The sequence below is a fragment of the Myiozetetes cayanensis genome, unplaced genomic scaffold (assembly GCF_022539395.1).
Source record: "Myiozetetes cayanensis isolate MyiCay16 unplaced genomic scaffold, myiCay2020 scf34, whole genome shotgun sequence".
Lineage (NCBI taxonomy): Eukaryota > Metazoa > Chordata > Aves > Passeriformes > Tyrannidae > Myiozetetes > Myiozetetes cayanensis.
Window position 1 is genome coordinate 2977792 of NW_026087566.1, and position 27940 is coordinate 3005731.

The 27940-nt window shown below is 48.0% G+C and overlaps 2 protein-coding genes across 3 annotated transcripts; both read left to right on the forward strand.

Moving 5' to 3' along the window:
- The first annotated feature begins 1934 nt into the window (after positions 1-1934).
- LOC126646305 (keratin, type I cytoskeletal 19) lies at positions 1935-6753 on the forward strand. The gene is made up of 8 exons (XM_050327542.1): positions 1935-2375; positions 3742-3824; positions 4097-4253; positions 4480-4641; positions 4764-4889; positions 5002-5222; positions 5934-5962; positions 6475-6753. The coding sequence occupies exons 1-8, from the start codon at positions 1941-1943 to the stop codon at positions 6510-6512; spliced, it is 1251 nt and encodes a 416-aa protein (XP_050183499.1). The 5' UTR covers positions 1935-1940; the 3' UTR covers positions 6513-6753.
- Positions 6754-9625: 2872 nt separating this feature from the next.
- Positions 9626-27107, forward strand: LOC126646276 (keratin, type I cytoskeletal 15-like). 2 transcript variants are annotated; one of them, XM_050327494.1, is made up of 14 exons: positions 9626-10186; positions 10683-10765; positions 11707-11863; positions 12136-12297; positions 12414-12539; positions 12675-12895; positions 17756-18170; positions 21615-21697; positions 22535-22691; positions 24144-24305; positions 24399-24524; positions 25246-25466; positions 25905-25930; positions 26592-27107. In XM_050327494.1, the coding sequence occupies exons 1-14, from the start codon at positions 9626-9628 to the stop codon at positions 26693-26695; spliced, it is 2604 nt and encodes an 867-aa protein (XP_050183451.1). In that variant the 3' UTR covers positions 26696-27107. The 2 variants fall into 2 exon arrangements, with proteins under 2 accessions (XP_050183451.1, XP_050183452.1); XM_050327495.1 differs by lacking the exons at positions 17756-18170; positions 21615-21697; positions 22535-22691; ... (3 more) ...; positions 25905-25930; positions 26592-27107 and adding exons at positions 13655-13680; positions 14185-14487.
- Positions 27108-27940: the final 833 nt, after the last annotated feature.

The following is a 27940-nucleotide window of genomic DNA, read 5'->3' on the forward strand; positions in this document are numbered from 1 at the left end:
CTGACAGTGTAACACATGGTGATTGCTGCTTTTACTCAGGGCTTGCAGAGGGAATGCAGAGGCCTTCCAGATCCACATTTTCATGAGTTGGATCATCAAACAGATGTACATTTCATTTTGCAAAACCCAAAGATACACTGCTTTGAGGCCTTGACATGGGAGTCCAGGGAATGCTGAAGGAATACCTAAGGGGAAGGACATTCCTTTCTCCTTGCAGCAGGAGATAAATCTCAAAAAGGCCACACTGGGATTTATTCTCCTTTCATCTTCTTGCACTTCTGTTCAGTGGAGAAAAGCACATGTACTGATGCTCTTTATGCTCTAACTATGGACTTGAATATTAAACAATAAAATAACTGTTCTCCTGCAGCTTTATCTCTGTCTGCAGGCAGACTGCAGCCTCCTGACACCACCGTTCACCTGTTCACAGCCCTTGGAACAGTTACTGGCCAGGCAGGTTTGTCCCACCCAGGGCTGAACAGGACATTCAGGTCCCTGGGAGGAAGGACTGTCGTATCTCTGGCAGCAGCAGTGGCCCCGTGGCTCTGAGGAGAGGCTGCACAGCTTCACTTCCCTACAGAGAGGAGAGAACTCAGCTCCATGCCCAGGGCTGGAGTGTGGTACACATCCTGTGTGTACCCAGTGACTTATTCCATCCCTGAGTCACTGCCCAGTTCCTGATGCAGGTGTTACAGGTGCCCTGGACGGCCTCCTGTGTGCTGTTTGTTCTTCCCCTCCCCGAAGCGGCCCCGCAGTTTGATGCCTCTGTACACAGGGAGTGCAGCCCCATTGTGTGACCTGAAATACCTGGAGCATTTTTCATGGGCATAGAAAGGCCTGGCTGCTCCTGAGAGCTGTAAATGTTGCCAGGACAGCACTCCCTCTTTCTCCAAAGCACTTCTGTGGAGATCCAGAGATATGAAGGGAGTGAGAAGGAAGGAGAATGGAAGGAAAGCTCTGATTATCCCCTCGTGTGTTAGGGATGCTTAGGGAGGAGCTTGCAGTAACAAAAGCTTTTGAAAAGCCATCTTGAGTAACAGAAGACCTGAAAATTTTAGAAATAACATTTTCACTACTCTCAAAGACCAGAAGACTAAGTGGTTCTGTTTCTTCTCTTCACTTCTCTCTTTGAGCAGCAATCAAAGGACTCAGTGTATAATCAGGCACTTGTTTCTCCTCACTCCCCAGGTACTCAGGGATGTTAATGCTTCTCTTTACCACAGATGCAGCCATGGTTGCTTCAGAAGGATTCTTGAGTCTGCAGAGAAGCAGACTCTCAGACACAGCAGGTTCTCTGTCAGCCCAAATGGAACAGGGACCAAAGAAAGAAACAGAGAAAATGTCACTTCTGAAAGAAGAACTTTTCTCAAGGGAAATGAGGAAAACAGCGGGGTGGGTACAGGTTTTATCAATGTCTACACACCTTGTTCACCATTTGGGCTCCTCTCAAGCTCTGTTATCAGGCTGAATCACTCAGTTAAAACTCTTTCATGAGATTACACCAGAAAGTCATTGTGTGAGTCCCTGTGAGCGCAGTGCTGGCGCAGGGGGGCTGTGCACTCCCAACCCCTTTGTTTCCACTGCAGGTAAACTCTGACCAGGTTTAGGAACGCTCCCCTCGGCACGGAGACGCCTCCTCCAAATCCCACCTTCAGGAGGCAGCGGTCAGGGGGAGGAATCACCTCCCGTGTGTGGAGAGGTGTTTGGGAAAGAAACAGCCCACTCCACAGCCACTGACCAATAAGGGAATTGCCGTGTTGGCAGAGGGCTCAGGGCCGATAAATAAATTCCACGGGTCTCAGATAACACATTCTGGAGACAACTCCCATTGTCCCTGGCTTAAAAGCAGTGGGGTGGGGGGAGCAGGGCACACTCCTGCCCGGGGATCAGGAACCTGCGCGTGCAGCTTGGCTTGGGTTGGGTCCTTGGTTTTCCTCGCCATGGCCAGTTACAGCTTCAGGCAAACCAGCTCCTCTGTGGTGGGGGGGCCCTTGGGCTCCTCGCTGCGGTTCGGCAGCTTCAGGGCCCCCAGCATGCACGGGGGGTCCGGTGGCAGGGGCGTCTCCGTGTCCTCGGCCAGGTTTGTCTCCTCGGGCCTGGGAAGCGGCCTGGGGGGAGGCTACGGAGGCAGCTTCAGCAGCAGCTTTAGCTATGGGGGCGGCCTGGGAGGCGATGGGCTCCTCTCGGGGAACGAAAAGGCGACCATGCAAGGCCTGAACGACCGCCTGGCGTCCTACCTGGAGAAGGTGCGAGCGCTGGAGGAGGCCAACGCCGACCTCGAAACTAAAATCCAAAACTGGTACCAGAAGCAAGGGCCGAGCCCCACTCGGGACTACAGCCCTTATTTCAAGACTATTGACGACCTCCGAGACAAGGTAGGTGTTAATATTTACCCCAAACCGTCTTTGATTTGCACTTAAGGAGCACAGCACGGAAAACCCCAAGAGCAAACCTTCCCCAGGGAGCCCCCAGAGGGCCTTGCAGGGAGATGAGATGGGTGTGCGAGGGAATGGGAGAGGTATAAAGAAAATGTCAGTGGGGAATTACCTGCTTTTTAAATGTTAGCCAGGACAAAGGCACGAACCAGTCAGTGTGGGATGTCTGAGTGCTTAACTCTCTGATAGTGTTTGCTTTTGCACACACACACACACACACATATACACACATGCTGGTCATGTACACACATATGACCAGTTAATGTATATATCACCATATATAAACTGATCATTATAAAGAGAACCAAGCAGCCTGCCTCTCTCTGTGCTTCTCACCTGCCATAAAGCCGTTAGAAAACCATTAGAGGCCCCAACATGCTGCTTTAACAATGAAAATAAAAATGGGTTAAGGACAATTGTTCTTTCATGTTTCCCCTACTTAACCTTGGAATTGAGATAAGAGCACTGAAACATTTGGCATAGGGAAGAAGGAAGCAGCAGACACCAAGCAATCAATGCCGTATATAAATGCAGGATTTGCCCCAAGAGCCCATGGGTACCTGATATCAGATTGCTGAGGTGATACACACCCTGCAAAACACAGACAGTCGCTGATTAAACTATGTAAATAAATCAAAGAAAACTTGAGGTTTGGTTTTCTGAGTTCAACCTGGAGTTCACGACCGCTCCCACACAGGTTCCTGCTCCTTGCTGCAACCCATCCACATTCTCTCCCAATTTAGAATCTGAGCTCTGCTGAAGGCAGAACTTTTTCCTTTTAGTATTCTTTTCCCACCTTTCTTTCACTCCCCGTCATGAGGAGAGGGAAAATGTTGTTCCAGATGTTTTTGTGGCTGACCTTTTGAGTTCTAGAAGTGGCAGGCAAAGACATGCTTTCCAGGTAAAACTAAATAAACAACGTTTTCTTTAGATGCTCTCATGATGCATTAAAAGAATAAATAAACACTATCCTGGGTGTTCTAGGAAATGAAAATGTGTTCCAAGATGGTACCTCTAAGTGCTCTCCCCCTCAGCCAGCCTGTAGTTTTGTCTCACAGTGGAGAGAGGCTTGAGAGAAGTGGCTTTTCTGCCTAAAGCCACTTCACACACCAGACACAAGGATGTGTCCAAAGCTGCCAATCCTGGCAGAAGTCCGTGATAAATCTGTGCCATGTGTTTGCTGCAGATCATTGGTTCTTCCCTACACCTCTGTCTGCAGTACCTACAGAGGAAATAGAGTCTTCTCTCTTATCTGTAGAGCAGGGAGGCAGTTTCAGCCTCAGCAATGAGCTCTCTTTGTTTGCAGATCCTTGATGCCACCATTGACAATGCCAGGATTTTGCTGCAGATTGACAATGCCAGGCTGGCTGCCGACGACTTCAAAACCAAGTGAGTCATTTTGGACAGGGTAAAGGTCTCGTGAGTAGGTAAAACCCCCTGTTGAGCCAAAGGGCAGTAAAACAAGAACAGAATGGCCATAAAACCCCTGTGTGAACACCGATTTGATCCTGCCTGTGCAGTTCAGCCCTGTGTGTATTTACTAAAAGCACCATCTGCACCACGCAAATCCTGCAAACCCAGACACATTCACATAAAAACAACGTGTTTCTTGTGGGCTGGTTAATCAGCGAGCCTGAATGGGCTTGTTTTGCCTCCTGAAGGTTTGAAACCGAGCAGGGACTTCGCCAGAGCGTGGAGGCCGACATCAACGGCCTGCGCCGCGTCCTGGACGAGCTGACCCTGTCCAGGGCCGACCTGGAGCTGCAGATCGAAGGGCTGAAGGAGGAGCTGGCTTATCTGAGGAAGAACCACGAGGAGGTAAAAGCCAGGAAACACATTTGAGAGTGGCACTGCAGAAATGTGGAGTCCCTCAGGAATTGCCCTGGGGTCTCCAGCAGTGAGGAGAAGATTTCCCTGGAGGCTGGGACCCCCGCCAGTACTTCAGGGGAGTCAGTCAGCCTTAGCTCTTGGTAAAAGAACAGAAGGTTCATAATGTTTTCAGTGATGATTGTGCCCTGTTTTGTCTCCTCTGCCATCCCCACAGGAGATGAGTGCCCTGAGAGGACAAGTAGCCGGCCAGGTCAGTGTTGAACTGGACTCTGCTCCAGGCATTGACCTGTCCAAGATCCTGGCGGATATGAGAGACCAGTATGAACAAATGGCTGAGCAGAACAGGAAGGATGCTGAGGCCTGGTTCCACAGCAAGGTAAAACCCCCTCCGTACTGTGCAAATACTGACCAAAAGAAACAAGTGCTAAAAGGCACAGAAAGGTGCTGTGACAGCCCTACACGGCCCGTCCTTCTCACGTGGCGCTTTCCCTGTCTCAGACCGAGGAGCTGAACCGGGAGGTGGCCATTAACACCGAACAACTGCAGAGCAGCAAGTCCGAGGTCACCGACCTGAGGCGCAGCCTGCAAGGGCTGGAGATCGAGCTGCAGTCCCAGCTCAGCATGGTACGTCCAGCTCTGCACTGCCTGACCCCCCCTTCCACTGACATGTTCACTGCCCTCCCTCCCCTGGGTCCCGTGCGTGGCACCAGCCCCTCTGTGGTTTCCCCCCTGGCAGAAAGCGGCCCTGGAAAGCACCTTGGCCGACACCGAAGCGCGTTACGGGGCGCAGCTGGCGCAGATCCAGGGGCTGGTTGGCAGCATCGAGGCACAGCTGGCGGAGCTCCGAGCCGAGATGGAGCGCCAGAACACCGAGTACAAGATCCTCATGGATATCAAGACTCGGCTGGAGCAAGAGATCGCGACCTACAGGCAGCTGCTGGAGGGCCAGGAGTCGCAGTAAGAACCTTTTGCCTGACCGTGCCACTCACTTGCCACAGCACCTCTGTAAACACACCTGCCAACGCTCCCTGGGTTCTACAGTTTGTAATAAATTAATTGTTCTGGACCCCTGGTGGAAGTAGAAATGTTACAGCTCCTGTTCGCATGAGAGGTTCTGAAGGGGAAGGCAAACTGGCAAAGCAGCACAGGAGATTAAGTGTAGCTTAACAGAGTGATCAGCTGCTCCACAGCCAGGAAAAGTGAAGTTAATGGTGTTTTACAAAGCATAAAAATCAAGAACAAATTCCCATAAACTTCCTGTTACCAGGCAGAGAGCTTTTACCCCCCAGGAATCGGTGTGGAAGGAAATACTGTGAAGAGAAGTGAAGGCAGCCAGGCTGGCCCTGCTCAGCCCCTGAGTCACCCCACGCAGGAGCACAGCTCACTGTCATCTCACACAGCCTCCAGGAGGGAAAAAATGAGGCAGGGGTGGAAGGGGTTTTATTTCTTCTATTCCTCCTTTTCCATAATTGCCTTTTCCCTAAGCAGTTGTTTAAAAATACATTTCTTACAACAACGGCCTCCCCCTGGCTGAGAAGGCACGCAGGGAGATGGATATCCCTGCTCTGACTGCACACACAATGTACCTGACTGACAGAGAATTTGCTTGTCTCACACAGCATTTCATGTGTTAACTCTTCTTTCAACTCTTGTCTCTTTGTTCCACAGGATGTTTGGCTCCCTTTCGGGAACTGCTGGTAAGAATTCTTGCTCTTTCGGGATAAGCTTTATTTTATAAAAAGAAATACACATAACTCTGGTAGTTTGGTCCATTCTAGAGATGGGTCTGCATTGATTTACCACAGAAAAAAAAATCTAATAAGTAACAAATGGTGTCTCTGGCTAGAATTGAACAAATTTCAGCCATTAAAAGATGTCAGACATTAGGAAAAAAAATCCCAGAGTCTGCTACGGTAAAGGCAAAGTAAAGCACAAAACACTTAATCATTTCTCCAGATGAAAGGACACGGGAATTGAAGCTTGGCCAGCATGGGGGAATTGCAGGAACATGCCACTAAAACCTGCCTTGAGCTGTTAGAGGTCAGCAGTATCATAAAAGGGATGAGTCAAATCCAGGAGATGGAGAGGAAAAGTTCTGAGAGAAGGGAATGAGAGACGAGACCCAAACCAAGCTCAGTGCCCATCACAGAGTGGGCTCGTGTGAACTGGGCTTAAATAATTGCTGTTCCTTCTCTCCATGTTATTGCAGACAAAAGAGACAAGATGGGAGGTGGAAAACAGCACTGAGGATCCCCAAAAGATCATCTGCAAAGTGAGAAAAGACAGACAGCACACAGAGATTGAGACGGAGAGGAATCACTCTGAACCGCTGGAAACGACTTTTAAAGCACAGAAAGTTCTTGGGCACACAAAGTTTGGGCAGATTCACTCCCAAACTGGTGATTAAGTTGCAAACAGAGTCAACTTTGCAATTATTTCTAGGTCTTGCATGTACTGAATTGCTGCATCTACTCAAATAAAGATGATCTTCTTGCAATCTTTGGAGTTACTGTGATATTTCAGTGCAGTCTGGCTTTACTCAGGCACGAATGAGCCAGGCAGCCTCCCTGAGAGGGGAGTGCTCACAGTGTGGGAGTGGTTTGAGCTCCATCCTCATTCCTTCTGTCTCCTGTTGCTGGCAGGAGCTCAGAATAAGGAGGCAACAGCATCCCCAGCCCCTCAGTGGGAGACACCAGAGTGACTCGGGTTTTTAACTACAACACTCTGCATTCCGCAGAGCAGGGACAATGGGATGGGAAGTGATTCCAGAGAGCAGCAGGAGCTGGGAGATGTTTCATTAGGGTAAAACATAAAGCTGTTAAACTGGGTGGTAGAAAACTCCTATAGGAACAAACAGGGTGAGCAGCAGTTGGGAGGATTCTTCACACAGAGGTTACCAACCTTTATCACCTATTTCACCCCCTTTGCTGTCATGCCGTTGAAGGGATATTATCCCAGCATAAATTCCAAATGGAATCACTTTCCAGCCCCAGAAATCGATTATTTCATTTCCTGCCACCCCTCTCCAAGCTGACAGCTGAGGAAACTTTTCAGGGTTTGTGCTAAAAGCAACCCATGGCTCCAGCCCAACCAGCACCTTCCAGCTCCTGCTGTCACCAGAGGCTCCTCAGCTGAGGGGGAGTGGGAACAGGGATATGCCCAGACTGAAAGTATGGATTCTTCAGGAGCTCACCAATTTCTGCAGGTTTTGCTTTGGGAAGAGCCAGGAGAAGCAGCTTTAAATGCTTCAGCACAGGCAGTTCCTGAGTGCTGACACATTTGCTAATACACACTTTGTACCAAACTTACTCCCTACAACAATCAGACCTGGAAACCCCCTCAGAAGACAGGACAAGCAACAATGTAGGACAAAAATCAATATCATTTTATTGATTTTGTCCCGTATCTGCAGGGCAATGAAGGATTTCTGATGAAATGTTTAATATAAATCAAGCAGACACTATAATTTTAGAGCCTGGTTCAGAAAAAAAATTTTTTTGAAAAGGTATGCCAAGTTCTTCTCTGATTGATGGGTCTATCACTCATAGAGTGATCACTGAGATGACAAACAAGCTGCTGCTTGACTGGAACTTGCTGTCCTGAGAGGAGGGGCTGGAGTGTGTCAGCTCGGTTAATCCCCCAGCAGAGGTAACAAAAGGGTTTGTGCAGCACAGGCATGTCAGGGAATGTCTTCCAGGAAAGCTGTGTGGAAGATGACAAACCAAGGAGCTCATGCACCACAGACTGTGCAAAGGACAGGTCTGTGTGTCAAGGCACTGGATAAGGAATCTCAGAGCAAGGACAGTGAGACCAGAATAAAGGCATAGACTGGAAAAAGGGCTCTTCTTTCACTTCAGCAGGTGATCAGCTTCTTGTACAGACCGTAAGGAGAAGACACTGTAGAAATGGCTGTCTGAATGATGTTATAGGACATGACCTGGAGTGGCTGTTTGATTATTTTTAGTTTCCCAATGGTAAATATTAAGAAACAGCTTTTATCTGCTACCTCTTTCCTAAGTGTCCATCTGATCCTGATACAGAGTGAGGCCCAGGGCACATTAAAAAGCAGCAAAATGTGTTTCACCAGCAACCTACCAAAAGAGTTATCAAGCCTGAGTGAAAGAAGACTGAATGAAAATTCCCCAAAGTTTCCTACTAAAGTTTGTGGTGTTTTCTAGAGGTCTGTTTGCTGGTTGTTTGGTGTTGGGGTTTTTTAACAGTATTTGATTTGCTTACTGTGCTCACTGGGTTGAGCAGCCCCTGGCAGCTCACACACCTCGGGGCACTGACATTAGAGGGGTCTTAAAGAGACTTCTTTTATCTTTGGGAGGGTTTTTGTCTGAGCTTGTTTCCTGAGCCACCAACCCTTGGAGACACAGCGATCTGGCAAGGTATGCAGAGCCATTAATCTGCCCGGCAGCAAAACTGAAGGGCCGTGGCAAAGGGCCAAGTTCGGTTTGAAACATGTTTCCAGAGCAGAGAACACCCCGAGTTTCGTGCTCAGCCAGGAGTGAGTGGCTGTGCCCAGAGCCAGCCTGGCAAGGGACATCACAGCTGGACTTGGCCGTTCCTTCCCTCCCAAGTTCACATCCCCAGGTGAAAAGGCTGCTCATCCCTGCACCTGCAGCAACATCTCAACATCCTTCACCCAAGGAATGTCACTGCTCTTGACTATCTCACAAGCATTAATAAATTAACTGTGCCCGCTCTCCCTTGCGCGCTGATGGACGCTGATTGTTCCTCACACGGTGCCATGAATAGGTGCTTTTTCTCCTAAAAATTCGGACTCCAAAATCTAAATATTAGTTCCAAGCAACAGTCAAGAATAAGAACGTCTCAAATTCAATTCCAAAATTTTAAAGGGAAAAATGCGGATAGAGAATAACAAATAACGGTGAGATGAAGTGATGATTGCATATTTTTCAGTGAAAGGAGAATTTCACTTTAGCTTAGTTTTCAGATCAAGTTGATTTTCAGAATGTAGCCATGGTGAGCCTTGTAAACGAGCAGGTGGGGTGGGGCTGAACTCACTTTGTTTTTCCAATCTTAAATGTCAGAGGAGTAAACTCCAAGTTTCAGAACTATAGCCCGAAGAAAAAACACTCATCTGATTCATGCCTTTTGTTTAATTAAAAAAAGAAACCCCAAGCCCAAGCCCCTGCGATGTGCTGCCAGCGCCTCTTGTCAGGAATGTCATCATAATTGGCCTCACCTCCAGGGAGGAGGAAATTTGGAGGGAGGGCTGCAGTGGGGTTTGAGATCTCGAGGGTATAAAAGAGGCAGCGGGGCAGCGAAGGCACAGCCTCTCCTCTCTGCCCACGCCGCACAGCTGCCCTTTTGCTCCTTCCCTCTCTCCAGCCATGGCCACTTCCTTCGTGAGCTCTTCCTCCACCTACGGGGGCGGCTTTGGGGGCGCTGGGGGCAGCTCCCGCCTGTCCTCAGTGCGCACTGGGGGCACCTTCCGTGCCCCGAGCATCCACGGCGGCTCCGGCGGCCGCGGCGTCTCCATCTCCTCGGCCAGGTACGTCTCCTCCTCAGGAGGAGGCTACGGCGGGGGCCTGAGCGCCGGCTTTGGGGGGGGCTACTCAGCAGGCTTTGGCGGGGGGGCAGCCTGTGGCTTTGGTGGAGGGGTTGGCTTTGGTGGAGGGGCTGGCTTTGGAGGGGGCTCTGGCTTTGGGGGCGGCTTTGACCTCGGCGGTGGCTTCGGTGGCGGCGATGGGCTCCTCGCCGGCAACGAGAAGATCACCATGCAGAACCTGAACGACCGGCTGGCCTCGTACCTGGACAAGGTGCGGGCCCTGGAGGAGGCCAACTCGGATTTAGAGGTGAAAATCCGAGACTGGTACCAGAAACAAGCCCCTACCAGCCCCGCCCGGGACTACAGCAATTATTACAAGATAATTGAAGATCTCCGAGACAAGGTGAGACATTCATATGCAGAGGAGTTATAATAGTTATGGAACTGCATATCCCATCTCTTTAACATAAGCTCAAACAATTAGAAAAGAAATACTGAATTCCTCAGTCCCAAATGCATAGAGGTCATGAGCATTCTAGCAGAACAGAGTGGCTTGTTTTCTATTTAAACACCAAATATCTTATTGTGACAGTGTGGTGTTTGTTGAAATCAAAATGTTCACATTCAATGTTAGCAAAATGTGGCAAAATGTATTTAGGTTTATCAATACGTTTTTTCAGGAATCAAATAGTAAAGAATGTGACAAGTAGGCCTTAGAGGTTGGAAAGGTAATTCTCCTGGCTACTGATAAGATCAGGGATTGTACAAATGCATTTCCTAATTATGGTTCTAATCCACGTTGCACAGAGTATCTCGACTCCCCGGTTTGCTCATGGAATGTGGATCCCATATTTCACCGTTACTCACAGGAAGCTTTCTCTGTGATTCTTAATTTCCAGATCCTTGCTGCTACCATCGACAATTCCCGGGTCATTCTGGAGATCGACAATGCCAGGCTGGCTGCCGACGACTTCAGACTGAAGTAAGTTCACCTGGGGCACATCTGTCTTCACTCCGCTTGTCTCCTTCTCTCAAAACAGTTTTTTGAAGCTTGATGTTGCTTTTTACGTAGAAAATACAGTTCTTCAGTCACTGAAAGGCACATTTTGAAATTATATGGGCAGGTATTTTTCCTTGGTAAATTCTGGTGCAAAAAAAACCCTGGCAAACAGAATCAACTGATGAAGGACCAATTCAGAATATAAGCATGACAGAACATAGCCTCCAGATCACTGAGCAATTTGCATAATGAATTATAGCCCAGTTCTTCATTTTTTTGTGATGCTCTTAACTATTTTTACTAGTCTGAGTCATGGGGGAAAGAAGGCAGGAATAGGTTGGGATTTTCACTGAGAAGGAACAGAGTGGCAGGAAGAGATTATTGTGGGGCTGCAGAAATTCTCTACCACAGAGCCTGAAATTTAGAAAAGAAAGACCAAGAGTTACATGGGGCTTTTCTACCCCTTGGGCTCAGCAGCACGTTCAGTAGATGATCAAGGTCCCTGCGCAGCTGCTTTCCCTTGCAGTGGTGCACCTGCAGATTCCTATTTTCCCTCTCATGTCCCAGGCAGCCCCAGGCTACCTGTGCTTTCCTCCACTGAAAATCCCAGAGGACACTGCAAATGGCCTGTCCTGTGTGACAGCATTTCTGTTGATGCTGATAATCCTCATTAGGTGCTGCAGGGTGAATGGTCACGTCCTCCTCAGGAACGAAATGAGATGACTGTTCCTGTGCCTCCATGTGCCACAGCTGGATGTTGGAAAAAAACCACGTTTACTCCTTTTACACCTCTTCTCAAACTATCTGTTTTCATTTACAGCCCACTGTTCCTCCTATATTTTATATTAAATGTGATAATTTTACTGCTGCACTGAGTACAAACTAGGGCATGTCCCAGTGCTTGTTTCTGTTTTGAACTGCAGGTACGAGAACGAGCTGTTCCTGCGCCAGAGCGTTGAGTCCGACATCAACGGCCTGCGCCGCGTCCTGGACGAGCTGACCCTGTCCAGGGCCGACCTGGAGATGCAGATCGAGACACTGAAGGAGGAACTGGCCTATCTGAAGAAGAACCACGAGGAGGTGAGTCCTGGCAGTGCAGAGAAGAGATCACTTCCCTCTGGAATTTATGCCTCTGGTAAATGAAGCACAGGTATAAGTCACATGCAAACACATGTGTGGTGTGTGAGAGTAGGAAGCCTGTGCCGAGAGAGAAAATGGGATAAATGTTTCATGTGTGTTGTACCTGTGAGACAGCACAGGTCCTGTGTGCCATGGCAGGGATTGCTGGGGCAGGAAGGGTGTCAGAGGAGGGAGCCTGATCTTTCTGTGTCCTCTGCCTTCTGCCCATGCAGGAGATGAAGGAGTACTCGAACCAGCTGAGCGGCACAGTCAACGTGGAAATGGATGCTGCTCCTGGCATCGACCTGACCAGAATTCTCTCAGAGATGAGGGAACAGTACGAAGCCCTGGCTGAGAAGAACCGGAAGGATGCTGAGGCTTGGTTCTTCACTCAGGTACAGTCACACCGAGGCCTCAGCAGCACCGCCCCGGCAGGCGCCTCCCTCCTCAAAATAACAGAATTCTTTTCATACACCCTGGGTGTGATTTTACGGCTGTTTCTTCCTTGCAGACTGACGAGCTGAACCGTGAAGTTGCCACCCACACGCAGCAGATCCAGACCAGCAAATCGGAGATCACGGAACTGCGCCGCACCGTGCAGGGCCTGGAGATCGAGCTGCAGTCACAGCTCAGCATGGTACGGACCCGCCCGAGCACATCTCCAGGCACTGCCGCACACTGTCCCCATCCTCCCTTGCTCTCCCGCCTCTCCTCGTCCCCCTCCGTGGCACCAGCCTGCATTGTAACCCGTTCTGACTTGATCCTGCTCTAGAAAGCCGGGCTGGAGGCCAACCTGCGGGACACAGAGGGCCGGTACTGCGCTCAGCTGGCTCAGATCCAGGCCCTCATCACCAGCGTGGAGGAGCAGCTGAGCGAGCTGCGCTGCGACATGGAGCGCCAGAACCAGGAGTACAGGATGCTCATGGACATCAAAAGCCGCCTGGAGCAGGAGATCGCCACGTACCGGCAGCTGCTGGAGGGCCAGGACTCGCAGTACGTGGCTCTGCCCCAACCCTGGTAGCAGATCGGGGCAGTCACTGGCCCTGTGTGGGGCGGGAGCTGGGGCTGAGTCGCTGCACACACAGCCTGGGGGGCGCTGGCAAAGCAGGCGCCCAGGAAAATCCCTGGTGCTGCCACAACTCCAGCTAAATCTGCACGTCAGCGGTGCTGCGGATCTGAAAATATAAATGCCACCAATTTGACTACAGAAGGCACCAGGCACTGTATGTGTGTCTCACATAACCCTCTGTTTGCACTGGAATTAGAGCCTTCAGCCTCAAAAAAACCTATAAAAACCTGCTCCCTGTATTTCTTTAGCTCTTGGTTTTCATCATTTGTGCAGAGGTGAAAATATCCATCCTCACACATCAGTATCCCCATCTAGAAAAGAACCTGGTAGAGACCCCAGCTTACTTCAGGAAAATCTGCTTTTTCATGCCCACTTCTCATTTCTGATCTATACATGGAATCAGTCCTCATATAGTTCCTAGAAGAGGCATTCTGAGGAGAGCAGCAGTACATGCAGACATATCAGGACAAGGAACTGGTCTGACGGCTGTTGGCATTCCCCCTCAAGTACACAGGGGTGGATTTCAAAGCTGAAAGTACCTTGACACCACCTCTAGTATCAACACACCTGAGAAACCAGCCATTGAGAGCAGCCCTGTGAAATCCTGGCTGTTCACACAAATTCCTAAATGGATCAATGGTTTCAGGGATGGTCATTAATCAAATATTTCTTCTTTTCTACAGGCTGTCAGGGTTGAACCCCAAGGACGGTAAGAAACATTTTTATTTAACAAGGGGCTGAAGTGAACAGGCAAAATAGGATTAAACAAACCTATTGGGTTTTTGCCTTGGGTTTCTTCTTAGAAATCCACAGATTCCATTCTCCTTCCCATCCCATTCTCCCTCCATTCTCGCAATGACCACATTCTGTACCATGTAGAGGCAAAGACATAATACTTTATTTTATGTTCCCTTTTGAAACCATCATCTTGCCATGGGATTCTAAACCACCAAAATCTCCCAAAGATTTCTAAATTCCTCTGCTATGCACACAACATACAAGATACTTCCAAATCCACATGTGATGAGCACTCCTAAGTTTTCCTGGATAAGGTCCAGGAGGGAAAGTAGATAAGATGTAAAGGCAGCTCTGCCTTTGATATGTGAAAGATCTTGTGAGGAAACAAACACAACCACACTGCTCAGCTCCTCAGGGTCTTGGCTGTGTGGCGTTTCTTTTTCTTCCCTGTTTAATTGCTTTATTCCTCCTACAGCATCATTTGGGAGCGGTGGAAGAGTTCGCATTAGCACAGAAGATGAGGGAAGATCTGGTTCTACCCGTGACAGGAGATTCCCATAAAGAAATGCTGAATCCCCTCTTTCACGTGATGCCAGCACAGCCTCTATACTGGCTAATGCTGAGAGAAAGAGCCTTTCACTCCCCCAAATCACAAGAATGTATCCAAGAATGTCTTTCCTTAGATTTACTCTGCCTTTGTACATGAGCATTGACTCGCTGGGTCGGAGATGCCTGTTCTCTGTCAGTGCTCTATTGTTTCCTACATAATAAAGTTTCTGTTCTGCTTGTGCAAATATATCCAGTCTGATGGTGTTTTTTTGGAGTGCCACACACCCTGCCAGCGAGGGTAACAACAGCAATAACAATCATAACTTTAATAATAAGAAAAACAGAGATGGTGATGGGCAAATATAGAGTGCCACTAAATTCTTCCAAGGATCTGGAGCTGGTATCAGTAAAAAATGGAGAAGATAACACAAGAAACCCTAAAGCTCTTTGTCCTCAATTCCAAGCACACAATGGGGCTGCAATTCACTCACAAATAAAATACCACCTTCTCCCAGATGCAAATCCACTCCGGAGGAACTGAGGAGATGCTGACAAAGCTCCAAGACCCTGGCAAATCCCAGCCTCAGAAGTACACAAGGAGTTACCTAAATGCTGTATTTTGCTCCTATAACCTGTTTGGAAAAGGTGTCCTTAGCCCCACTGATGGGTATTTCAGTCCACATAATAATGTCTGCAAAAATTATGTCATTTCTAGAATTTTATTTTCCTTCCAACCTCCATAGAGCCACTACTTTTTTGTTTCCTATTTCCTGACACTTGAGGAAAAGAAATCTACACTGCTGGCACCACCAGTTTGGCCACAAGTGAGGCCACAGGATCACTGGTGCCACTGGTAAGAAATACACATCCTGCTGGTATTCCCACTGGAAGGAACTGGGAAGAGGTTCTTTCAAAGCAACATCACAACCCACCAGAAAAGGAAAGCCAAGCAGTACAAAGGACCTTTTTGTCCTGATCCAAGGTAACTATTGCTTGTATCACTCAAACAGCAAGAGGGGGAATTTCCTGCAGCCACAGGCAGCTATCCATCCATGTGAATTCCGGATGGAGGAGTTGAATGAACCAGTGATGGTTGCAGGACATTGACCTGTACGATGTAGGTGTCAAACTATTCTCCTGTGCTTAAACTGCAGCCTAGAAATTCAGCTCAATCTGCTTGCCCCGTTCCAATTCAGTACAACAAGCACAATTCCAAAATTAAGCAACCCAGGACAGTGCATTCCTCCATTCCCCAGCTCCCAGGGAGCATCCAAGGCTGCCATCTGCTGACAAGGGTTTATTTCCACACTCTGATCATCGCTTCCATTCTCTGCTCTGGGTTAAAGGGGTGACTAAACCCTAGACCCACAGTGCAGCCTGACAAAGAGCCGTGTCGGGTGTTGAAGTAAGCTGTTTGGTCTTTCTCATGGGCCCTCAACACGTGTGAATGAAAATCGTGGGGTGTCTTTTCCAGTTTGGAAAGGCTGAGCTTCACGGGAAGCACTTCCCATGTCCCAGACCACCTGTGCTCAGTATTACTTGCAAGGGAAAGTACCATTCTGGTTTTCACGGTGTGGTAACTCCATGAAGCTCTCAGGGAGTAGGACAGAGGCTCTCTGGTCTCACACACTGCCAGCCTCGCTGCCAGACAGCTTGGGAATATCCCAAAACGAAGGATTCATTTTATTTCACGTACTGCTACGTACATACACGTGCACTTCCATTTCCTTGTAACAGTTCACAGCCACCAGCTTGCTGGACTGAAATTCAGTCTGAAAATGATCTCTGGTGAGATGAACTGAACAGCAGGACATCATCAGTTCTATCATAACTTGGGTTTGTGGTTTTTTTCAAGTTAGGCCCTCAGTTTTTGTCTGGTGCCTCAAGCTCACCCCGCTCTCCAACAGCAGGGCTGACCCCGAACTGCAGCTCTGGACAGGGGCTGCTACCAGAGTGTTTGGGGAGAGCCAAGCCGGGCACCCACTGGAAAACCTGTAACCAGTTACAAATGGCAGCATCTCTCCACACCGGGGTGCCCGAGGAAGGAGAGGATGGAAGGGGAACCGGGAAAAAGGAAAGGAGCAGGTGCTGAGCAGAGCCGAGCCCGAGCCACAAGGAGGAGCCCATCGCCTGCTCCGTCGGGAAAGAGGCCGGGAGGTACCCAGGGAAGAAGGCTGGGCTGCAGCAATTCCTGACTGCTGCAGCATTCCAAAGGAAACAGAGCGAAACAAACCCCTTCAGGTTTCCCCCAGGACAGTGTAACTCAGCTCCGTGCAGTCTCCCCGACCCCGCTGTTCAGCAGAGAGCAGCAGGGCAGAGGCAGACCCTGGGAAAGGGCTGAGCTTTCATCTGGCTAAGGAGACCAGCCCCTTCCCAAATCTGTCTCCTCTGTCCCCCGTCCCTCAGTTGCACACCAGAACTACCCTTAAAGACAGGGTAATCCACTAACCCCAGGGGCTGCCACGGGAACACTTCCCAGTTTAGCCCCCCTTACCAGCAGGAGGAACAGGACTCCCCTGCTCTGTGCTTGATGGAAGCAGCTCCACAGAAATCACTTAGACTTTGGAGGAAGACCATTCCTGAATGATTGCCAGGTCAATTTCTAAGGCTGGCAGCTTTAAATAACTACTTGAAGCTTTTGGGTGTTGCTACAAACTCATATTGTAAATATTTTCTATAGCTAAAGATATAAATATCTTAACCGTGTTAATGCTGGGAACAGCAGGAAATCCCTGCATTGCTGCCTGTTGTGACAAGACCATTGGAACAGGACTGAACCTCAAATCGTGAGAAAACCAGTAGAAAATATAAAGTATCTAATTCTCATGTATTTCCCTTGGGAATGGGCAGCTGGAGGGAACAGCTGGGCATTAATGACTCCAGACTAGAGGTTTTTTAGTTTAGAGGTTGGATCACTTCATTAAAGCCTGGTGTCTCCTACAGGCTGAAGCTGTTGGTCATTAATGGTGGCTGACAGGACCCGCTGTGTTTGAGGATCCACAAGTCTGAGGATCCACAGGCTGCTGTAATTCTACATCTGAGAATTTGGACAGAAAGTTATCTGCAGAGCCCCATCCCTGCTCCGGCTCCCCATTTATTCCCCTCATGAGCAGGAAAACATAACATGCTAACTACAGGGTTAGAGAGAAGTCTGAGGCAGAGCTGATCCTGTTCCACACCTACGGATTTTGGCCACACCTCATTATTATCATATGAAAAGAAAAAAAGGAAAAAAAAAAAAAAAAAGCAAACCCAAACAAGCGAAAGGAAAGCAATCCGGTATGTGGCTGATTCCAAACAACAACAGCGTGCCGGCTCATAAATGCTTCAGAATTGACCAAGAGGAAGCACGTTTCGTGATGACACAATCTTGTTGCTGTAGTCATTCATCGAAGGGAAACTCCCACAGGAAAAGGCATAAAGCTGCTCAGGGAAGGCGAAGAGGCTGCTCAGTGCTAGGCAGCCAAAGCCGGGGTTCGATTCACACAGAGCTAAAGCATGAGCACCAGCCAAGGCCCTTTCCAGTTTTTTTCTGGGTCCCTCAGGGGTAGTTCGGGGTGTGGTTTGGCCCAGCAAGGAACTTCTTACAGAGCGTCAAGTGCAGATGGTGGTGCCAGCAGCACACATGCCTCCTTCTCCTCCGCCAGACCCCTGTGGCTGCCTGCAGGAGGGGCAGCCTGGGCAGGCTTCGGCGAGCACCACGGGGAGAGCATCTTCCTGGGGGGCAATGAGAAACAGACCATGCAGAACCTGAATGAGCGCTTGGCTGCCTACCTGGACAAGGTGCGAGCCTTAGAAGCAGCCAACGCTCAGCTGGAGAGCTGCATCCTAGAGTGGCACAGGACAAGGTCCCATGGAAAGAGGCATGACTTCAACCAGTACGAGCAAAACGTCACTGACATGCAAAGGCAGGTAAGTCAGAGCTGGGACTGTGTCATTCTGTGCTCTTTCTGAGGAATCTGGGCTCTCCTTTACGCTGGTGGCTTCCCCTCTAAAGGAGTTAAATAAAACCCTTTGAAATGTTAGAAATCCCCAGGAAGGTGGATCCGGGGCCTGGGTATAAACATTCTTTGTGCTCACCAGGAGGAGACTGGGCACTAGAAAGGCTGGGAGGGGGCGAAGGGGATTGTGCAGAGAATGGAGGGATCCGTGTGCTGCCAAGTGTTCCTGTCTGCACTGAAACTGGGGCTTGAGTAACTGTGGCTGGCAGAATTCTGGCTTTTTGACGAGCAAATTACAAAGCAGGAGGAGAGCAGAGCCTGCCCCTCTCCTGCCGCTGTCTCCAGACAGACTGGGGCATTCCAGCTCTTTGATTCCTGCGGTAGCAGACAATGAAACTACAGGAGTTTTGGGACCAATGAGCTTATGTAATCAGATGGAAAAATACTTCATTGTAATTAAGAAAATAGCAGTGACAAATTCCTTGTGGATGTTTTCACTATAATTAAAAGGAGAATTTCTGGTTCCTGCCAGTAGTTAATATTAATGTTCAACAGTAACTCTTTCAATCTCCCAAACTCACGTGTCTTCAAATTTAAGCATAATATTAATCTGTATTCATAATGAACATCCTAAGCACTGCAACCAGCTGTGTGACTAATCAGTGTAATTAACTTTACATACCCATATGGGGCAAAACCCAAAGCTCTTCCAAATGCAGTGCTGTCGTTTTCCCCCGCTTTTTACGATACGATTACTTGGCATTCTCAAGACCCTGAGAAATTCTTTTCAAAAGGGCTTGGAAATGGTGTTAATCCATATCTTCGCTGATTGGGGCCAGGGACTTTATCAAACTCCGTGCTCAGTGTTAAAAGTGTTGCCTCCAGGCAGAAGATGAGGCGCTCCGACCACAGCCTGTGTAGGGAGAGCCAGAACTGTCATCACCCCTTTCTGTTTTAAGGATAAAGAGAGGTCACCGTCCCCAGACCTGGCACTGGGGTGCTTTCCTTTTTAACTGAAAGAGAAATAAAAGCTTGTCCATGGAGAGCATAAATGTGTTCAGGTTGATTTGGAATGAATAGGTCAGAAAGATTTAGAAGGACAAGCATAAAACCATGATGCTGACTGGGGTAAAGCCCTCACTTTTGAATAGGCTGTACCCAAACCACTGATTTTTAACTCTCATCCCTTAAGCAGCTGTCCCTGGCCACAGGAACCTGGAGGCCAGTGGCTGTGCTGGATGAGGCAGGAGGGGCCAGGAAAGGATCACTTACAGGTGACAATTCAGTGCTTGAGCCCAGAATTTTAACTTTCTCTGTAAATTATTGCAATTAGCACCAAGTCTGCCAGTAAAATGAGTGAAAATATAGCATCTAATTACTAACCATAATTAAATTAATTAAACATTAATTTAAAAGGTGAAACTAATTTAGCACCTGGAATAAAATTTAGACCAAAGTTAGGATCCTATATCCAATAACCCAGAAAGCTTATTATATACTGTCTGTCTGAACCTTGGAGGCATTTAATCATTTGGGTCCTATATTTTGGACTGCACTGTTCCCTGGATGCCTGAACTCAGGATGAACATTTCAGTGGAGCGAGAAGTTGCTTTGCTCCAGCCTGATCCACTGTAACCCAGATACACAGTGAAACAGCACCTGGTCTCCAGGTAACTGCCTCATTCAGGCACCTTGTGCTGCTAAATAAGCAAAGTCACCCACAGAGCACTCCAGGAGATGGGGCAGAGGACATTAGACATGTGAGGAAGAAGCCAGTGCAGGAGGCCTTCTTGGAAAATCCTCATTTTGAGAAGGAATTGGGGTGTATTTCCTAAACAGCAACACGTGAGTCCTTAATGAAGTTATCTGTGAGGTTGCAGACTGGTACTTGTGATACAGCCCCATTCACGAGGGATGCAGGGAGGAATTCCGTGTGATTATGAACAGGTATTGGCACATTTAGGATTCCCTGCTGGCTGCAGAGCAGTGGGCAAAGCCCCCACGGGTGCTCAGATGGAAAGAGTCACACAGCAACTCCTCACACCTGTGTGGTTATGGAGTGGCACAAAGATCAAGAACTCGTGTTGCTTTCTCATCACCCCGTAGATCCTACAGTAGGATTTACCATTCTCCAAGGCGGGATTCAAGAACTGCCTCTTCTCTGACAGCAGATTCCAGGCAGCCACACACTCAGGGTATTATAGTTGTGCTGCCTTGATTGTGTCCCAGGGCAGGATCCGAGGTGTGCTGCTAATTGCTCAGGAATGCACAGTCTGTAACAGATTAGTTAAACGTTCCACCTTCTTATTTACTACAAGAGGTGAACCTTTGACACTTCAGGAGAATTTTGTCATTTCCTTGTTTCTTTGTGATTCACTGAGGTGTGGGAAGTTTAACTTGAAGGTGCTGAGAGCCCTGTAAATGATTTTGGTACAGCCACGATGCCCCTTGGTGTGCTCTGTGGGTGCTCAGTGAAGGTGACTGGTGCTATTGTGGCCACGTCCCTCTTTCCTCTCTGTTAGAAAAGGACTCAATGCCCTACATTTATGATTTCCTGAGAATTATGTATGAGTTCCTGGTGGAATTCTTCCAAAGGTTTTGCACGCAACGCTGAGCTTTTTGCATTCAGATCTGTAGTTAAAAGCCATTCCGTGTTTCCAGGGACTCACGAGACTTTCCAGTGTGGGCTGAGTACACTAAAGGAATTAGGAAGTTGTGCTTCCTCTTGCACCTTTTTGGGCAATTTTTAAAATCCCGAAGCAAAATCAGAAACATGAACTGATCACTCCGTGCTGCTGGAGTCACAGGTGAATAACTGAATGGACCACAACTCCATGCCAGTGGCATTGTCCTTGTGATTCCAGGCTGAAGCCCGTGGTGGATTGAGGGCCCTGCCACCATCCCTGTGGTGCCTCTGCATCACAACACCGACTCAGCAAGGTGCTCCTGCACGTGCTGCTTTTTAGCATATCATTAATGCCAGCATTTGATTGTACTCAGACACAGCTTAATGGTTCTTACTGAAATTTGCTCTAAAGGTGCCCAAGGCAGCTTTGTCAGCGATGATCAAAATCCAGTCACAGAACCAGAGTGAGGCAGTGACTGTTACTCTGTAATAAACCATGAAGTTTGTGTAATATAAATTTATATCCTCTACCCGGCCAGAAACAAGATGACAACTCTTGGTTCATACCCAAAAATGTAAGACCAAGAGTAAAGTAAGATTATGGACAAAAATTGTGGAACATCTAAATGAATCAGGAAACTGAGCTGCTGTTATTCCTGTGCTCCTGTTACATGGAAATTCTACTATTTAGATGCTTCCTTCAAACAGCAGGGAGGCTAAACCAGCACGGGTTATCTGCTGTGACCCCATGGCCACACTGAGTCTCCTGTGGGATTCTCTGTTTTCCAGATTGAGGATGGCAAGATCACCAATGCCAGCATCCTTTTACAAATCGATAACGCTAGCATGGCATCTGAAGACTTCAGGCTCAAGTAAGCTCTTCTTTGGTTTCCTGATCAAGTTTGAAAGAGGACTGAGCAAAATGTTGGGGGTTTTTCTTGCTAATCCAATAGGGAAGTGATTTTACTGAGGTTCTTTGTTGATATTGGATGAATAAAAACAATGTAGAGCAGGGGAAAAAAAAAAAAAGAGGCATGTAAAACCCACAAATGATTGCTGAAGAACCTTGAGTCACCCTGTTTATGATACTTAGCGTAGGTCCTGAGGAGCAGGTTTGGCAGCAGACACTTGATACTTGTGACAAAAGGCACTTAAAACTGTCATCTGGGATTACAAATTATCCCCTCTACGCACTGCACTTCCCAGTCCAGCCCAAATTTGTTTCCTGGATTTATCACCTCTTCTCTCCATGGCAGCATCTCCCTGCCTGCGGCTCAGTGCAGGCACTGCAAGAGGTCAGGGAGGAATGGGAATAACTGGCTTCCTTCAGATTTCTCCTGTCTTCTGAAGGACTGAAAAATTACCATTCTGGAAAAACTACAGCACCCACTGATTGCTGGTACTGTTTTCAGAGAAAAAAAGGGGGAGTGAAAGAAAGAGTGATTTCATTTCTCACCATATAGGAGGGGTTGTGAGGGAGGAAGGAACACGAAACACGAGAACAGTGAAACCCATCTTATTGTTAGGACTACTCAAAAATATTCAAATGGAGTGTTTTAGGAACAGAATGTGTTGCCTTGGCTGTTTGTTCCCTGTGCTTGCCCACACGCAGGACTTTAGCGCATCTGACTTCTCTTTGATGTTCCGTGCGCAAGAGCCTGAATTGGGCAGCTCTCAACACGCACCCTGTGTCCTCTTTCCTCATAAAGATACGAAGCAGAGAAGTGTCGCAGGCAGGGAGTGCAGCTGGATGTGGAGAACCTGCGGAAGGAGCTCGACGGCCTGACCATCATTAACACAGATCTGGAAATGGAAATCGAGGGCTTGAGAGAAGAGCACATCCTCAGGAGGAAAGACCACGAGGAGGTAGAAAAAGTTCCCCTTGGTAAAATCCTATCGCTCGAATCTTTCCTAAGGTGTAATTAACTGAGTAAGACCCGCAATCTATAAGTGGGATTGATGATTCAGGACCTAATCCTGTTTCTGAAGCAGCCAATGAGAGTCAGGTGAGGCACAAAGTCTGTGTCTGCTTTACCAATTGCACCAGGGTTTCAGAGAGAACAGGCTGTTGCAGTCTGTCCCACCCATCTGTCATACACAGCTACTAATAACTGCCATATTGGACAGAAAAGACTTAGGAACGAGTACACAGGATTTCAAGGAAATAGGAAAAGTTACTGGGTGCTGTTGGGTTTTAATCATCACAGCCTTTTCCCTCGGTCCTGGGTATATCACTTCCCAGATTCACAGAAGGTTGAGGTTTGGGAGGGACCTCTTGAGGTCCCCTTATCCACCCCCCCTGGACTCAAGCAGGGTCACCTAGAGCAAGCTCACCTGAGCCAAACACACCCTAAGTTCTTGAAGGATCCAAATTAAAAAGAATGGTTGGCGAATTCAAGCAAAATTGCTTATTCTTGCAAAATCCCAAGCGCAGCAATTAGATAAAAGCCAAAAGCCACGCTGCTCTGAATTCCTCCAGAGCTACACCCAGCGCTCTCTGTAACTCCACATTTACAACCCCACTGCTCGAAAGGGGCTGGTTTCGTTTTGGTTGATCTGGTGCTGTTTGTGGTTGTCACCCGACGTGCCACTCGGTGTCTGTGGGTTTATTAAAGCGGGCAGGGAAGCACTGGGGTCACACAGAGGCAGGGGAAGCTGCCTCTGGCTGACCCCCAACAGCCAGCCACGATTCTGGGAGGCAGCCATCCAGCAGAGCCATCTGGGTGTCCAGCTGATCCGCACTCGGTGATGTCATACCCCGAAAGGCTCCTCTGCCTGGGTGCTTTGAAAATGGTACCAGGCACAGAAGGCTGTGCTGCACCAGAAGGAATGTTACCCTACCTGCCCGACTGGTCCCGTAATTATGTTGTTTACACAGTAATTATATGCTTTAATCCAATTATTCCTTTAACAATTACATAGAACTTTTACATTACTCTCCTGTAAACTTAGTTATAGTTCCATAAATATTAACATAAAGGGTAAGAAAGATGAAATTACTGTTAGATTTTCATCAAAGGTTTGGGGTTCCTAATAGATAAATAAATAAAAAATGTCAGTGCTTCTTCATTAAGTCTATGTCTTCCAGAAACAGTCCATGGAAAGATCTTCTCACACATTTTTATTGAGTTAAGAAAACATAAGTCACTGGTTTAAGTCACATCAGAGTATTATCAATATATAAATTTTCCAAATAATATTAACTTAATATATATTTAACAATTCCCCCGCCAAACCATGCTGTGATTCTGTGGTTCTGTGAAAACTTTCCACTTCCATAAATGAGTTTGCTTGTTCCCTCTGCTAACACATTAACAGGATATGGAAGCAAATCGCTCCTCACAAGACTTCAAAGTAAACGTCAAAGTAAACACGGCCCCTACTGAGGACTTGGGCAAGATTCTGGCAGAAATAAGAGAAGATTACGAGACCATAATTGAAAAGAATCGTCAGAGCCTGGAAAACTGGTACAAAGAACAGGTAACAGCTGTTGCCTGCTGGTTTCCAAGATCCCTGTGGCCGTGCCTGCCTGAGCAGGGTCAGTAAAGCTTCGCTGTTGCTTCTGCTCCCCAGAGCTCAGTCACGTCCCTGGCAGCAACCCCCAGTCCCGAGGAGATCCAGCGCAACGAGAACGAGATCAAGGAGCTCACACGGACTTTGCAGGCCCTGGACATCGAGCTGCAGGCACAGATAAGTAAGGTATCTGCTGCAGACATCGTGGGCTGCTCTCTCCTACCCCAACTCAAAGTTACCAGGGACCAGTTCTCCATTTAAATCCACAGCCTAGAATAACTTTATTGCAGTTGCTAAAGTGGGAGGGAAATTGGAATTCAGATCATGCTCGAGTCTGACAGAACATGCCAAATAGATTCAGCAACCATCACCAGGAACTGAAAAATTCATGTCTCTCCTTAGAACAAAATGTGGGGAGAAGAGAAGGGATAGCTGACTCCATGGTCTAGAAAGCAAACATGTACAGAACACAGATAATAATGCAAAGTTCATATTTGCAACCCTTATTTAATGCATGAACTGTTAAAAATGTTGGTGGGGAACTTTCACAAACATTGCTCAGCTCTTGTACAGCTTAAAGCTCACATGCCAGTGACCTGGAGACTTCGGAGCAATTGTGGACAGTCCATGCAGGACTGACAGGAGAGGCAGCAGTGCCAGGAGCAGAGCTTTGAGCAGAACGGATACAGCAGGGAGAAATGACTCAGCTCTGCCTCTCATGCACACACGACACAGCTTCGTGGTTCTGCTGCCTTCACAGGAATAGCTATGCAAATGCCTAAGTGTCTAAATTACCACAGCCTTAATTTTGCAATCTTTCTAGCTAGAGACCAAATTTGCTGGCATTTCTGCGTTATATCTACCCCATAAATAATAATCACGGTCTTGGTGTTATCTGCCCTGCCAGAAACACATGCTGGAAGACACCTTGGCCGACACTCGGAATTACTACGCTGCTGCTCTTCAAAACATGCAGCAGATCATCTCCAAGTGCGAGGAGGAGCTGAGCCAGGTTCGTCACGACATGAAGCAGCGAAATAACCAATACAAGGTTCTTCTCGGGATCAAAACCCGCCTGGAGAAGGAAATTTCCACGTACCGCCTGCTGCTGGAAGGGAATGCTGACGGGTAAGGCAGAGCTGCCCTGACTGGAACAGATGAGAGGAGACTCCTCATATTTGGGTTATTTATTTGTTTGTTTGTTTATGCTTAATCAAAGCTTGTGAGTTCCATACTACATCAAGGGTTGGTATTTTAATGTGATGGGTCATAATAAAAAGCCAGAGCCACTTAGAGACACTTGCACCCATGTAATTTGGATTACCTAAATTAATATAACTTTTTATTAAAAAATAAATAAATTCTCCCACTCCCACAGCATGGCCATCTCAGCACAGGAAAGTGCTGCCCTCGTCTTTGTTCTCTCATATGGTTTGCACAAACTTGTAAAATTTGTAAATTTTCTCTCATAGTGGGATGAGGTCTCCTTAGACAGAGTGAGAAAAAGGGGATCAAAAACTTCTTGAAATTATTATAACCATTATTTTCTCTCTATTACCTTTACAGGACAGCAAGAAAATCTGAAGCTAAAGGTAAATGCCCCTTACTTTGTTCTCTGTAGTGACTCTTAATTACTGTCATTTCCAATCAAATTTTCCTCAGAGTAATTTTAACCTCACCTGACTGAGCTGTGGCAGGTGTGTGTGGCGGGGAAGGCTCACACGGGCTGTATTTGAGAAGCCTCTCAGTGGTTCCTGGCTGCTGTGAAGGGCTCAGTGCAGAGCCCGTCGGGCCGTGCCCGCTGCTCCTGGGCTGCCTCAGCCCCAGCGCCGTCAGCCACACACGTGGCCACAGCTCAAAACTCCAGACTAAAGCCTTCCTGGGATATGAGGAGGCACAGAGACTCACTGGGTGACTAAAACGGCGTTAGGGCTTGAGAGCAAACCAAAAATCTGCATGTCTGGGAACTCGTATTCTGGCATGAGCATGACCTGCAGACATCCCGCATAATCTGCTGGATTTGCATTGGCTGGGCTGTCGCTGTGTTATTCATTTGCCCTGACCTGGACCAGACCCAGGGTGACTTTCTGGCAGCGCATTTTCACACAGAGCAATAACAAATATTGGCTTAAAGGGAAACATGCAAAGATAACTCAGCTGAGAGGCAGGTAAATGAACTGCCAGGGGAGCTCTCCCTGCGTGGCTTTGCCTCAGCGCTGCCCCCTCGGCTAATGGAACTCCCCTCTCTTTCAGAACACGCCGGGGCGAGCAAACCAAAGCTCAGAGCGATTGTGCACGACAGCGTGAACGGGGAGGTGGTGTCCTCCACCATCAACGAGATCCCCCCGCAAGCCTGAAGGAAGGTTGTGCCAAGCAGTGGCTCCCCCGGCGGCTCCCGCAGCCCCCCGGGAAGGGTGGGAGCTGTGGGCTGGCTCCCTGCCTGTGGAACGGGGACACTGCAGTGAACTCTCCCCTGACATGATCTGCAGCCTAACCCTGGGAAGTGCCACGCAGAGCTGGGTATAGCCGATATCGGTAGTTTAAAGAGCTTTTTAGTCACCCAAACGCTGAAGAGAAGCTGATCTGTGACAGTTGAGCTGGTGACAGATGTATCGTGCACATCTCCCCGGGGCAGGAATCTCCGTCTGGGATTCAGTTGTTGCTCTGCAAGTTAACTATAATTTAAAAGGAATAATCTCTCAACTTTTTTTCCTGGTCTTATGCCTCTCATCACATACCTCACTGCAGCCAATAAATTTTTATCCATTACTTGCTCTGGTCCTTGGAATTTCTGGTTTTGCTTTCCCTTACACGTGTCCCAGCCCACTGTGGCAGTGCCACCAACATGGTTAAGAAGTGCCAAAGCCCCGTTGTTTATGGAGGGACAAAACTGGAAGGGCACAGAAAAGAAAAAAGGTGACACAAGTTAAAGATGACATTTACATATTCAAATTCCCTATGTACAACTTTTCAATGTCACCACTGAAAACAGCATCGTGAGTAGGAGTGTTGCAAAGTCACTTTACTAAAATTGTCACCTAGAACCATTTATTTATTCTTCAGCTTGAGAGAAATTTTCTTGCACTGTCTTTACACACTTTCCTTCAGAGCCAATAAGTACTTTTCCAGATGCTGTCAAACTTTCTCGGTGACCCAGGGAATTCAAAAAACCACCTCAGTTATTTGGTCTGATGTTAATGTTCACTGTATCTCTCAGAATAATGTCTCTGTTGATGGGTTCTGCAGTCAGGAGAGTGGTGATTGCACTGGGTGCTAACGTCAGGGAGAGCCCACAGGCTTTAGTCACATCCAGGATTCCTCCTCCCTTCTCAGCTCAGACCCCCACAGAAACAGTGCTGTGCAAAGCTGAAATATGGGCAAGGAAAAGAGAAACATCATTAGGATGTTTGGATGAGGAAGAACTGCAAGGCAGAAGGAGGAGAGACAAAATGGAGCGTAATGAGCGTGTTGAGGATTTGCACTCCAAAGTCACCATCTGGGTGTCCAGGGCAGGCTCTCAGTAGAGTGACATTGTCACCGTGCCCTTTCATCCCCACTCATGAGGGATTCTCACAAAGGGCTCTTGTTACCTGCCTTCCTTT